Genomic DNA, 14,778 nt, shown 5'->3' on the forward strand with positions numbered 1-14,778 from the left:
CGGGCGTCCGAACCAAGCCCTCCGCTAGTCATACGCCTTCACGGGCGTCTTTATTGGACCCGGATTTGGGTATGGACTCGCTGGGGTTTGCAGCTGCAGAGACGAATACGTTCGTCTACCCCGGTGGTGTGTGTCAGGAGCGTTCGTCCCGCGTGTGTTAGAAAAAATCATATTTGTGTCTACTAATTACTAGATTCTATTATAAAAATGTAAAACTTCTATGAAATTGAAAAGCATAATTTTAGTAAACCATATTTATTTCCATTAGAGGGTAGTACAAAATTAGATGTACATAGTAAAAATTGTTTGCGAACTAATTTTAAAAACAAAATGAAAAGCAGTACTTTCAAAAACATGACTCAGTTTTAATTTATAGAGTTGGTACAAAACAATATTGTTGTAATTTAGTTGTAGTAAAAAAGTAATTTGAGGAACAGGATAAACAAAGTAAAAGTAATAGGACTTCTAAAAGGATGGATTTAACGTACTAGTTAATACAGAATTATGGCTGTGCTAGAAAAAGGAAATTAATTAAAATGGACAAGTTAAAACAACAACTACTTATAAAGGATTGCAAGACATCATAATCACACATTTAGGTACATAAACTATTCCAAAGCGTAGTAGCAATAATTTACATTATTGCTACCAAGCAAAGATACCTTACTTATACATATTTACACAACACAATTAGACAGTAGCAATAGAACAAGTTACAAAGCAGGTAGGTACTTAACTTTAGCTGGTTATCGGTTCGGCACTTTTTCTGTCTCCTCCAGCTTTACAATCCTTTTTATACACTTCAAAACCTCCATTGAAATTCCTTCATACATACATACTATTTTGACCAATCACAAAATAATTATCGCTTACATTTGTAGTGCTGAAGAAAATGAAAGCTTTTACCTAACAAGTTGTTCAAACATATTTTAAGAACTATAACAGTTATAGGAACCTCATAGTTGTCTTAATTAAACAAATATCATTAATTTTATACACCATAATATCGTCCAATCAAAGAGCAGTATTTCTTGACTCACTTGGTTGAGCATAAATGTTATGCATTACAAAGGTATAAAGTAACAAAGGCAATACATATTTAATTACTGTAATAATTATATAAACCTCGTAATTATCTTAATTTAGCAAATATCATCAATTTTATATACCATAATATCGTCCAATCACAGAGCAGCATTGTTCAGTACACTTGGTTGAACATTTAATAAATGTTATACAGTACTAAGATGTAAAGTAAAAACTTAAAGAATATTTTAATGAGTGTAGCCACTATTTATCCACGTCATAGTTATCTTAATTCACAAAATATCATTAATTTTACAAACCATAATAGAACAGTTCAAAATGGAAGTTGATCAAAAAGGCAACCTTTCAAAATGCAATGGTGAAACTATAACAGATAAATTGTGATGTATTTCAGATAGTCATTATTAATTCAAACGAGAATTATGAAACCATTAAAATGACTGAATATTATGTATTTTAGGAAAGTAACCTTATTTCACAAGTTTCGTTTAAAATAAGGGACTGACAGAGGCACCTAGATTTTTTTTAGGAGAAACCTGGTTGTCATAATTATAAATTTTATATGGAATTTGTAGATGGCGTTAGTTAACGCCCAATTATATTGACTATAAAATATAAATACTATCACGTGCAGCTAGCGCGTCTTATAAGCGGTCTAGTTGTGGGCCTGAGGCGAGGAGATGCGCGGGGCACGTGAGTTGCCCTTTAAGTCGGTAACCATGTCCGAACATTGTCGCAGGACACTGCTACTCGGCATCTCGGGTACTAGCCCGGAGAGCTAGTAGAGGATGAGGAATTTGGAAACTGGAGAGACGCCGTTCATTCGGCGTCGGGAAGTGAGCGTGCCTACAGCTCCGGTACGTATCTGGAAAATAGGGAGGGTGCCCTACGTGCGCCCGGGGTGGCTCACCTAAGGCACTAGCCTTGCAGAGAACCGGATCAAGTCCGTACGAACGTACTGACCCGGGGTTAGGATCCCCCTTAGATGGTCCCTGTGTGGGTTCACTTGCGCAGTTCATAATGTTCTTCCTGCATAACCAAGAGGTTGATAAGGAGGAGCGCTATAAAAAAAAATGTACGTAGAAAGATATGGGACTGTCCAGTCCAGTTGTCTCTGGCATCGACACTTTTGGGGAAACTAAAAACAAAAAATGTTTACGTATATTTCCCTATCATCGTTGCTCTTATTCTATTTTTTTACTATATATTCTTTAATTGTAATAATTACGGGATGTCGCTAACTCCTTTTTTGTATGATTTTTTATTCTTTTTGCTATATATTTGTTTTTTAATACAATATATAAAATATTGATGTTATCGATGGTCAGTGAATGTGTGTCGTGAAATGTGTTTACTAATGCGTTTCTCCTGTATTTGTGGTCATTTCTGTTGCCTTCTTCATTTAAGTCTCATACAGTCCACATCGTCTACTTCAAGTTAACATAACATGACTCCTGACTCTATTAAGTTAAATATTAATAGAGACAGGAGACAGCAAATTAATACAAAAATATCTTTCTAATGTTAAGATAGATCTTCTTCGCACCATGTTACGCTGACCAAACACCTCGTGCCATTAGACGTTTTACAATCTATGATGTTGAGTATAGGGCTGGCTGAATTTTATTTCCTAGTAGAAATGAAATCAATAAAATTTGTAAAATAACTCGCTTTTATTTCATAGAGTCGAGCACAAGGCGTGGACATACGTTTTCCTACGTCCAGTCAAGTTTAAAACCTAAAATCATTTAAATACCAATGTAAATACTAGGTATTTAACTCATGGTTTGATGTTCGTTGACATCCCTGGGGGCCTACCACAACCTTTCCAAAAACAATCTTATTTCAATATAAGCTTAAATTAAGCTTATTATGATAATACTCATATTCGTACCATGACAAATCTGTCAATCAAGTAGTGTATTATTGCTAAAGTGATTGAAAGAACGAATTATTTCCCAATATTGTCTATTCATTAAAAATAGGAAAGAAATAACGCCATATGAACTATATATAAGTTTTAATTTAATTGTCTCTGTGGCCAAACGGTTACCATGCCACGCAGACGTCTCAGGTTTGATTCCCGGGCCGGGAGAAATATTTTTATAGCCTGCATTTATTTCTCTCGTGTGTTTGGGTGTAATTAGTGGTTGTCTATGTGTGTGTCCATGGCAGCCGCGATACAGTGTTTCCCTAGTGCAAGGTTATGAGTGTGTGTGTTAAAAAAATTACCTAAGATAAAACAGATGTAGACCATACAAATATTTCTCACGATCCGGGAATCAAACCCGGGACCTCTGCGTGGCAGACCAGCATGATAACCGTTCGGCCACGGAGGTAGTAAAGATGGCTTTAACCCTACAACAAAAAGTAAGTAATTTATTATACATTTGGATTGATTAAATAAAAGTTATTAAAGCAAACACCATCATCGACCAAGCCACATCTCTAACGTTTATGAAAAACGAAATGTCATTTTACGACGAAATGCGATACCTGTTTTCGAAGAAATAATAGTACATTGTCTATTAAGGGCGGTAAATAAGGAGTTACAAACGAGACTCTATTAGATGCCCGAAGTCGAAGACTGAGGGCTTTCGGAGTCGAGGTTTGTAATCCCCGTACCGCCCGTGAAACATACAATGTTTTTCATCACACTTGCATGTAAATACGATTGCATGCAGACTAACTTGACTATATGCCCAAATAAAACCGCGGGCCTTTTTTCTTCTCATTCAAGGTCTAACCTTAATTTTTACCAAAATATAGATTATTATCTACAAGGAAAACCATTTTGTTGAAGATTGAAAATGAGTTCTCAGATTTTATGTATAGCTGTTTCCCACTCTTTTGCCGCAAAAGAGAAAATAAGCTTCTATAAGATCATGCTGACCGTTTTGAGAATTTTTATTTGATAAATGATTTGTAAAACGGCAATTTTATGTTATGACCACATTTTTTTATTTCTTTTTAGTATTATTAAGCCCAGTTTTATACGTTTGTATATATTTCAATGTTTTATTTAATAGCATACGCACAGTCACGTGTCACAATAAATACATAATCTCTATTTATGTTTATTCTCGTACGTAATATTCATAAAAAATATTCTATGAATATTACCATATACCAATATTATCATCCGTAATGGCAACACATAAAATGTTGTATCCCGTCAAAAATTTTATAGTAGAAATATACGCCAAGTCTCGCCACTGAAAAACCTAAAATGTTTTGGAAATCACATGGGGCTGACCTTGGTTACTTCTTTCTTGAATTTGCACAATACGTGTTTGTAGATTACATTGTACGTAGAGCCTTATAGATAGCGTTCCCGTTCCTATATCCATTTTAGATAAGTATATGTTACTATAATAACACTCAAGAAATCAGGGCACGGTGCGTGAAGTGGATATTCGATAGACTGGTTGGTAAAGAAATCAAGACTTGTGCCTCTACTATGCGTTTACTGTGACATTTGTCGTTAGCGACCGCGTAAAATGTTTGTATAGAAAATGTTGTTTCTTCTTGTGACCGCTATGGGCGCTGTATAATTTGCCATACAAAATTGTATTTTGCGCTGTTTCTAGCGACAACAGTCACAGTAAACTCACAGTTTCCAGGTGATAACCGCACGCTAGCCAGACGCAGTGTCACAAGTCAGCTCTTTCGTGCGCCACGCTCAAAGAAAGATGATAATAAAATAGTAACAAAATCGTTTTTTTAAAGATAAGTGAATATCATTTGCGAATATTATACACCATCTCACGTATCAAAGGAAACTCCTTTGCTACCCGTTACTGAGTAGGTATAATAATTAAATGGTGCTAACTAGGCAGTTCGAATCTCTTAAGTATTGACCTTCGATGCAGTAAATCCAGGGAAAATCTTAGTAACACATAAATCACGCATAAACTGGTTAACGCCATTTAGCGGCACGTGATGCAAGTAAATTTCAGCATGCGGTGTTACAGCGTTAGAGCGAAGCCACACGATGCGTTGCGCGCCGTCGCTTCGCTATGATTTGAACATATTAAGTTGCTTGCGTCGGTCCGCCGTTTCAACGCACCGTGTGGCATGTCGTTCTGTTTTATATATATAGTATAAACGCAGCGTCACAACGCAATGGCGGTTGAAACGACGCGCGAAGTCGGAACGCGTGCGCATCGACCACGGGGCCAAGAAAGGAAACGGGAAGGGGTGCAGCGACGATGCGTCACTAAGCGGTGCTACTTTGCCACACCGCATTGTTCGTGTGGCACTTGGTGCGTTGAAATCATAGCATTGTGATAACGCAACGCACCGGCAATACCCGCGTGACATCGCTCTTAGCTTAAAATTAGACCAATAGACTCCTGTAAACCTTATTTTGCAAAACTTAAGGTACTCATCCTAACGTGCTTTTATTTTTTGAGGCCTGTAAGTTCGTCAAAAAACAAACAAACTTTTATTCTCCAGCAAAATTAATAAGCCACAAGTAATAACCTTAAACTTTCTTACTGTGGCTTGAAACTATATTCGTACGCCCCTCATTCCATGTTAAGAAAAATATACATTCACACCCCTAATTATATTAAAGATTGGATAAAAATATGGTATTCAAGAAACAATTAAAAGTGTTTGATTAATTAATTAGTTTAAAAATTATTTATCTCTACTACTAATTAAAAATTACTATTTAATAAAAAAATATAATAAGACATAAATATACCTATAATATATACAAATAATAATAATTATAGAAATAGTGATGCAATATCTATGTCAATTGATTATGTTTCAGTTTGAAAAGTTCCTGTATAATTAGTTTAATTTGTAGCAAATTACAGGGTATCAAGTGTATGTACGTACTATAATTTTATGCGTATTACCCTGTACTATACAAGTGAATTGCATTATGTGAATATGAACATGAATATGAAAATAAAAATAATAATAGCAGTGTGCACATAACAATATAAGCAAATTGCGCCACTATATTTATCGATCCACTTTCAGAAACGAAAATCTCTACAATAGTTCACCAGCTAGTCTAATGTGGGTCGGAGAGCTACGTGAATTTTGTCAGGCATAGGTTGAATGACGTAACATCGTACATACCACTCAAAAACGACTTTGTTAAATACTTTGTACATGAATTGGATGCAAACCAACTGCAAAAAAATACTCGTAAAATTAAACAGTGACAAAGGCGATATACGATATTTAATTTTGACCTTACAATTAATTGTATAAACTCTAATTAAAGGATTAAATTTCAGGCTTATAGTCGTATTCATAAAAAAGGCGACCAAAATGTATCCTGAGTTACTTTGAAGAAATGATATTCGATTGTGTTTGCTCTACTCAGACGGCCCAATTTCCGTGCACCCAGATTTTTTTAGCCGTCTACATGTAATTTCACAACTGACATCAGAGCAGTATGTAGTATTGCAAACAACAGCTTCAACTTGTATAGACGCGCATGTGGCGTTGCATGCTGGTGCTGACACACTGCTTGCTTTCTGCTTGCCGCAAGTAGTTTCAAATCGTCGTTATCGGATCAAATCATCAATTTTTCGGCTCAAGAAGTAATCTTCAATACCCAGGCTCGAAAATTTGTACTATTATCAAAAGGTGGTAGATATACTATACTCGAGCTGTCATTAAAACTACTGTACTGAAAATAAAACACGACAATTGTAACAATTTTCCAAATTGCTCTTCAAAAACCCAGTTACATATTTATAGGTATTAAAAGTTACATAGGTCTCTACATTTCTGTTACCAAATGCAACTGTCCTGTGTTGCAAGGGAATGAAGAAATTATATATTCGGCATAAGTAGCTAAATTATAGTTACTGTGCACGTGCTTGCTGTTGCAAAAAGTAAAATACGGGTGCGTTAACTTAATTCACCTGACCTAATTCACCTAGGTGCATTAGTTAAATATAAAAGTAAGCTGAATTCACCTAATTCACCTGGTGAACATAAAGTAAACTGCATTAACTCCTTTACTTAATATAGAGCCTTTTTGTCAGTGGGACTCTGGCTTTACTCATTCGCTCTGGCCACTTGAGACACTTTCTCTCATTTTAGAATAAATAACGTTGAAAAAACTATATTCTATTTTTGACAACTATCTATTTCGACTACAACACAAGTAGCGAAGCGTTGTAATTCTAAAACTTGTCCACATTTTAAGTATGGCTCACTTTAAATTTATACATAGAGGGAGAGGTATTGTGCTATTATATAACGGACGACAATATTTTAGAAAAAAAATTACAAAAATGGTGCTCATTGGTGGAAATAGTTGTCAAAAATAGAATATAGTTTTCTCAACTTTATTTATCCAAAAACAATTGAAAGTGTCTCAAGTGGCCAGAGCAAATGAATAAAGCCAGAATCCCATTGACAAAAAAGTTCCATATTAAATAAAGGAGTGAATTCAGTTTACTTTTATGTTCACCAGGTGAATAGGTGAATACAGTTTACTTTTATGTTTATCTAATGCACCCAGGTGATTTAAGTTTACTAAAAGTGTACTTAATGCACCTAGGTGAATTAGTTCAGGTGAATTAAGTTAACGCACCCTAAAGCAGCGCATTGTGTTTGGAATCGAATGTTCGGTATCTGACAATAGTGTACGATATCATATAGAAGATCTTGAAAATAACAACAGTGAGCAGTGCACTATATTTGACGCAGTTAAAGCAGGTGGAATGCCTATTTAGATACTCTAAGAAATAATCTGGAAAAAGCGGTGGAGAGAGCGGTGCGACTTTTTAATACGTGAGTGGACGACGTAGTAGTACGGTACAGAAAACATGCAAAAACAGGCGTAAGACGGGCGACTTATGTTCAGCAGTGTATATTTTTAAAATTAATTCATTGACCCTTAAAGATACAATCCAAACAACGATAACTAACCGAGTTCTAAGGTTCCCGTGATTGCTAAACCTTAAAAATGATACTATTTTTTTGGATTTAAATCGATTATATTTATTTGTTTAACAAACCAACGTTTCGGGCTCCTTACTAGTTCCAATCATATCATCGTGATCATCGTGACCATAAGACCTGTATAGAGTCTGATGTGCTTAAAAAAATAAATATACATAGGGCGCACTATAAGTTTCCGGAACTGGCCACTTACATAAACAATATTTAAAAAGTAATGCTGTAGCATTTGAAAATGGAACTCTTTATCTGTAGAATACAGTTTGTTTCATCTGACTGTCACTTATTTTGACATTGTGGCATCATTTTAGAAATTGATTGTCTACATCACCTTGGATTTAACTGAAACGAAACGTGAAAATTTTCAAAGTATGATTTTCTACGACTTTAAGTGTAAGGTAACAGCTCAGCGGAGCTTCGCTCGGCTTCAAACTGCTTTTGGCGATGAAGCACCACGCAAGACGACTACTTATAGCTGGTTTGCAGAATTCAAACGCGGTCGTGTGAATCTCAGTGACGAATTTCGTGATAGTCGCCCGTCCACTGCTGTGAACAACAAAAACATTGATGCCGTGCACCGTATGATCAAAACAGACAGGCAAGTGACATAACATGAGATTCGGGCATCTTCAGACATAGGCATGAGTCAAATACAATCAATACTACACAAACATTTGGGTGTGAAAAAGCTGTGGTCTCGGTGGATCTCACACAATTTGACTGAGGCTCAAAAAACGGATCGCGTCACTTGGTGCAATGCCATGCTTACCAGATTCAAATAAGAGGCTTCAGATTTGGTGTGGGACATAGTAACAGGTGACAAAATATGGATTTATAGTTACGATCCCAAAACAAAGCAGTAATCGAGCGTATGGGTCTTTCGAGATTTGCCGAAACCAACCAACGTGACGCGCGTGCAAAGTGCGTGCGCACCTTGTGACTTTTATTTATTTCCAAAAATTAAGAACCAGTTACGCGGTCGATTTTAATCACCTGAAGAGGCTGTCGAAGAGTATGAAAAATATGTTTCAGAGATTGTCACGGAGGAGTGACATAATTCAAAATTGGTTTATTCGTATGAAAAAGTGCATTAACGCTGACGGAGAATATTTTGAGAAACAATAAATTAATTTCTGATTTTATAGTATTTTTTTCTTATTCATTCCTGAAACTTATAGTGCGCCTCACTTACAAGTCGCACGCCGCAAGGTGCAGTATCACATATATCCATAACAATGAAGAGTACTTCAACTAGTGCTACGGAGATCTTCAAGACGCAAAGATCTGAAGGGCACTGCCACTGAGCCCGTCACTTTGAGGTCTTAAGTTAATAAGTTCCATGTGCATGTAGTTTTACCAGCACCTTTTACCCAGCACCTTTCACTCATATATTACTACTTGACGGCAAAAATAGGTATGGTGTCAGTACTTCTTCAACCGTTCTAATACTTACATTTAGCATTTTCAGTGCAACATTAGCGTTTTCCGGTTTCAACAAATAAATCTTGTGGTTTTTGTTCATATTTATAGGATAATTGATAGTCTTGAATTTCAAATGTCCATCTATGGGCCATTTGAAGAAAATGGCGTAAACAGCTAGAATCTGATCAGAACTGTTTGGTACACATGAGACACGGAAAGGGTCATATGTTTTCTTTTTGCAGGTGTACCAAATATTGGGATTGATGCTGTCTTTTTGATCATACCAGGGTGAGGTGCCATAAATTGCCTCACCATTAATTTTTAGCCATTTGCCCAAATACAGAAGCCGTTCTCTGAATTCATGCGGTATGACTCCTTCTTTCGTGGGTCCAACATTAACCAGTGCATTTCCTGAAGGAAAGAAAATTAATTACTAATCTAAATGATTTTATCCGCTCACGCGATACATGCAGCCGTAGACGCATACCACACCTAGAGGTGCCGGTGATGATTTTATACCGATTTATCGGATATCGAAGTTATAACAGGTAAAATAACTAATATTATTTGCTATTTCGGTAACTACTCTAGCAAACCATAAAGTTTTTAATGCCTGGGTCTGTCATTTAAAAAAATAAACAACTTCAAAAATACATCACGACAACCGTGTGTGTTATTGTTTGGGCTGGTGATTTCGGTGTTTATTTATTGAAAACATATCGTAAGTAGCGTTGTAGTTTTAGCGCATCGCGTGAGCGGCTTTCTGGCTTACCAAATATTTTTTGGTTAGTGCGATTTCTTCACCACATATAATAATCATGTGCTAAGAACCCGGAGCATTCAGACCGCCACCAATTTAGAAAAGTAATATTTCTTTAATTGGTTCTACCAGTCGAAACCAGAGAAAATCTTCATGTGACGTGCAGAGTGCAACCCACTAAGCCACCGAGGTCGGCAAACATATGCGTAGAGTTTATTAAAAAAAATTATAGTTTGTTAAATTTTTTTAAATTAATTTTTGTTCAGACATCTTTAGTTTTACTTACCACCGAAACTCACAGTGGTCACGACGAGTTGTAGCATTTCTTCGAAATCCATAAGATCCATTTGTCGTCTATAGCCCCAAGAGGCTTTGTCAAGAGTAAAAGCGTTCTCAAATTTATGCAATAGCAACTTCTCTGTTAAAAATAGCATAAAGTTTTTACAAGAACTATCAATGTGTGAGATTTAAAGCAAGTATCGAGGGAAATGATAAAAAAAATATAATATATACCTCTATATGGTGTGAAGAAATGGTTAACTTAATTTTATTTTTTACTTCATTCTCAATTTTACTTCATCTCTTACGTAGAAGTTATTTAAATTTTAGTAGCAGTAGAGCTCCTTGTAAAAAAGGTCCAGGGAAGTACTGCCACCTTACCTGATTCTACCGCCAAGCAGTAATGTGAGCATTACTGTGTTCCGGTTTTGAAGGATAAGGGTGCTGGTGAAATTACAGGCACATGAGATTTGTCCACTTAAGTGTCAAGGTGACGGGCGCAGTGGCAGTGCCCCTAAGATCTTTGCGATTTAAAGCTCTAAGTCGCACTGCAACAGTTATGGACAGATGTGTAGCTTACCATTACCATTACCATTCGTTCACTCACTTGATAATATAAAAAAAAATCAGAGCTACTTACTATATGGAATGTTTACATACATACATATAATTCATGCCGTTTTCCCATCGGGATAGGCAGAGACACAGTCTTTCACTTGCTACGATCCTGACACACATCTTTCGGCTCATTAACACGCATCAGTGGTTACATATATGATCGTCAGTTAAGGGTACTCTTAACCTGGCCCTCCTGTAGGATCGCCTCAATTTGGTCATGGTAAGTTCGCCTTGGTCGGCTCTTACCAACTTGCTCGCTCCTACTCGCTTAATAAAAAAAAGTTTTGTCCATCTTCTTTCATTCGTTCTCTCATGTCCGAACCATCTAACCACCCCTTTCTCTGCCTTCGTCACTACGTCTTCTTCCAAGCTGCAACGTTCTCTTGGAATGTTGGTTGCAGAAAGAGTGGAACGTTTAAATGAGAAAATATTGGAGTTCATAAATCAACTTGTGCGATTAAATTACAAAAATATGCAAATGCGTTTTGTCAAATCGTGTTTAGTTCCTGCTCATGCTGTTATACAATACATTAATTTCTTAATTGATAAGATAAATAAATCAAAATAAAATGACACTAACTTGGAACGAATCTATCATCACCACTGTAGAAATCTCCATGATTGTATCGGGCTGCCTGTCCCCACCTATCATTAGTTACTATCTCATCCATAACATTTCCATCATTGTAAATCCAAGCCAAGATTTCTTCTGCCCTCCAGGAACCATAACTTTGTTCTGCCCAGTCTCCATCGCTCCACAGCACAGATGGTCTATATTTCTTTACTAATTTTTTGATATCTGGGAACATTACATTTTGTACATATTTGGCGTGCATTTTAATGTCTAGTTCATGTTTCGCCTTCGAATAAATTTTGTTGTGCCATTCTAATAATGAGTAATAAACACCAAATTTCATGGGATATTTTCTAACAGACTTTGCGACTAAGTCTACTATATCTTTATGTGGACCAATTTCAATTGAGTTCCAGCCAGGGTCTCCTAATGATGGAAATAGAGCAAAACCGTCATGATGTTTGGCAGTGAGAACGACGTACCTGATAAAACACCATAAAATCCAATTTAAGAATTGGTTTGATAGAGTCATGTCCACTTGTACTAAGCTTAATTACATCTAAACCAATGCTTGCAAAGCAAAAGACTCCCTTAATACTTTATGTTACCAGTGTCTTATCTATTTAAGCATTAGTTTAAGACGTACTTAAGCTTAGTGCAAATGGACATTTTTTATTAGGAAAATGCGTTAAGAAAAGGATACCCTCTCAACCGATAATTCGTAATTACGTATTGTTTAAGTTATATCAAACTTTGCCATGTATTTGATTACCTTTAAGTATTGGTATTAAATCTTTCAAGAATAATATATCAGTACAAATGTAGCATCCAGTGATGAACACACACATACACACACGCGCACACACACCACACACACACTCACACACACACACACACACACACACACACACACACACACACACACACGCACGCACGCACACACACATACACAACTTAATTCCCCTGACCGTTTCCGGCCACGGAAACACTGCTTCAGCTCGGAGGCTGTTCTTAGGCGCTCGTACGCTCTCACGTGACTCACCTACCCAATCTTATTAGTAAAAATCCGTGCGCACAGGGGGCATGTGAGTACATCGGCTTTCATCTAGTCACGTCTGACGTCCAACTCAATTCGTCAACGGGTCTCAAACTGTGACTTTTCGTTTGCCACAAAAGATCTTTATTGCGGACGATGGGCTGCTTGTTTCTCCCATTCTGTGGAGTCAATGTCGCAATTTTTCATTTGGCGCTTAAGCACATCTTTATATCTAAGGAGTTGTCCGCCATGCTTTAGCTTGTCCCTCTTGAGTTCCGAATAAAAGGTGCGCTTTGCCACTCGCACTTCTGCCTCTTGATATATGGCCGCCCAATAAAGTTGTCGCCGCATAAGATATACCTCGATTCCACTTACTTTAGCTCTTCGCAAAACTTCGGTGTTCAGTGCGCGGTTGGACCAGCTGACGTTTAATATTTTACGAAGACATTTCAGGTGAAATCATTCTCAGGTGCGGATATGGCGACGATATTCGGTCCACGTTTCAGCAGAATATAAGATATTAGGAAGTGCAACAGTCATGTAAATGGAGACCTTTGTAGCAGGCTTCAAGTCATGTGAGCGTAACACCACGCTATCTAGCTCTGACAGACTCAATCAACCTCTCAGATTAAAAACTGGAGTCTCCGTATTAGGGTATGAATTACCCTACGGCAGGTTTCATACAAATGTACACATTTACACACAGAGACACTCAATTTCAGATTAATCATGACTATATCCAAAGATTTATTGGATTGATAGAATAACTGGATGGGTTCGGACAATCTACATAGTGATACGAAATAAAATGACAACAAACTTTGCTCCTGCTTCAAAAAATAGTTCTGCCCAGTCGTCAGGATCAAAATATTCGCCTGTAAACTTCGGCGCGAAACTTTCGTAGGAACTGATGTTATTTTTAATGACAAATTCAACAACTTCTGGGGTTCCTGGAACCAAACAATATGTTAAACAATTTTACGCTGCAATTTTTAACTGTACAATTACACACAATAATGTAAAAATATATTTGCACACATATACATTTTAAAATAAAATATTTACCGCGCTCCCATTCAAACCAAAACCATTCAGAATGAAAAGCTGGTACGGAATATAATCCCCAATGAACAAAAACACCAATTTTTGCTTCGTCGTACCACTGCGGTAGAGGACGATCGTCCAGGTCATCCCAAACCGGTTCATATATCATAGATCGCTGGTAAGTGTATAAGATTAAAAGTGAGGTGCACATAAATATCAGCAACATGATAAACAGCTGTGAAACAAACGAAATGACAAGTTAATACTTAAAAGTAAGTACAGTGTTTCTATTTTCTCCATCGGCAAACTTCGTGTTTCGGCTATCATCGGCTTGTATTCAGTTGCCCTTTGCCTTTTGCTTTTGTAAAAATTAAACATAAAATACGTAAATTAATTAAACGCAAAACTGCTTAACACTTTTATGTGCGACAGTAACGGTCGTTAGGCGGAAGCGCTGATTGGCTGAGGGACAGTTTCTATGGAACTTTTTCGATGCGCCCGCGACTTGCCCTTGCAAGCAAGTTAGCGGACATTAACAGTTTTCGCATTGTCCGAGGCAGATCTGTGCCGGTCTCGTTCACAAGCCATCAGCTACGTGTCTTCGTAGCATAGGCCGTTTATTTTATTTGTGATTATCTATCTAACAAAGTTTAAAATTGTCGTCTCGCACCGCAACAGGGTAAGTGTTAAACAAGTCTTAATTTTAGCGTATTAGGTAGTGCTTAGCTCTAGTTAGTGCTTTTTCTGAGTGTTGTACACTGTGTTCAAACCCTTTACATTTCTGCTTAGCAATGTTTATAATGTATATAAATGCTTCATACAGACTTTACTTGGAACGTTGCGCTTGCATTGCAATAATACAAAAGTTACTCGCAAAATGCGCAGATAATTTTATTGGAAGCGCTTGTCTGTGCTGTATGGCTTGGTAATGGCGTAAATGGCGTGGTAAATTGTAAGCCAGATCTTTTAATTTGAACCAGTAAAGTACTTAATTGTTTTGTGCCAAATTTTAATTAAAAAAAAATGCAAGTAATGTTGTTCTTCTTAAAATTGTAG

The 14,778-nt window shown here is 36.9% G+C and overlaps 1 protein-coding gene across 1 annotated transcript; it reads right to left on the reverse strand.

The window, feature by feature from the left end:
• Positions 1 to 9,732: 9,732 nt before the first annotated feature.
• LOC113237087 (putative alpha-L-fucosidase) lies at positions 9,733 to 13,891 on the reverse strand. Its single transcript, XM_026473348.1, has 5 exons — positions 13,744 to 13,891; positions 13,499 to 13,628; positions 11,649 to 12,124; positions 10,471 to 10,589; positions 9,733 to 9,822 (listed from the first exon to the last, which is right to left on the reverse strand). The coding sequence occupies exons 1-5, from the start codon at positions 13,889 to 13,891 to the stop codon at positions 9,733 to 9,735; spliced, it is 963 nt and encodes a 320-aa protein (XP_026329133.1).
• Between the last annotated feature and the right edge of the window lie 887 nt (positions 13,892 to 14,778).

The sequence above is a fragment of the Hyposmocoma kahamanoa genome, unplaced genomic scaffold (genome assembly GCF_003589595.1).
Source record: "Hyposmocoma kahamanoa isolate Upper Pololo Valley unplaced genomic scaffold, ASM358959v1 93, whole genome shotgun sequence".
NCBI lineage: Eukaryota > Metazoa > Arthropoda > Insecta > Lepidoptera > Cosmopterigidae > Hyposmocoma > Hyposmocoma kahamanoa.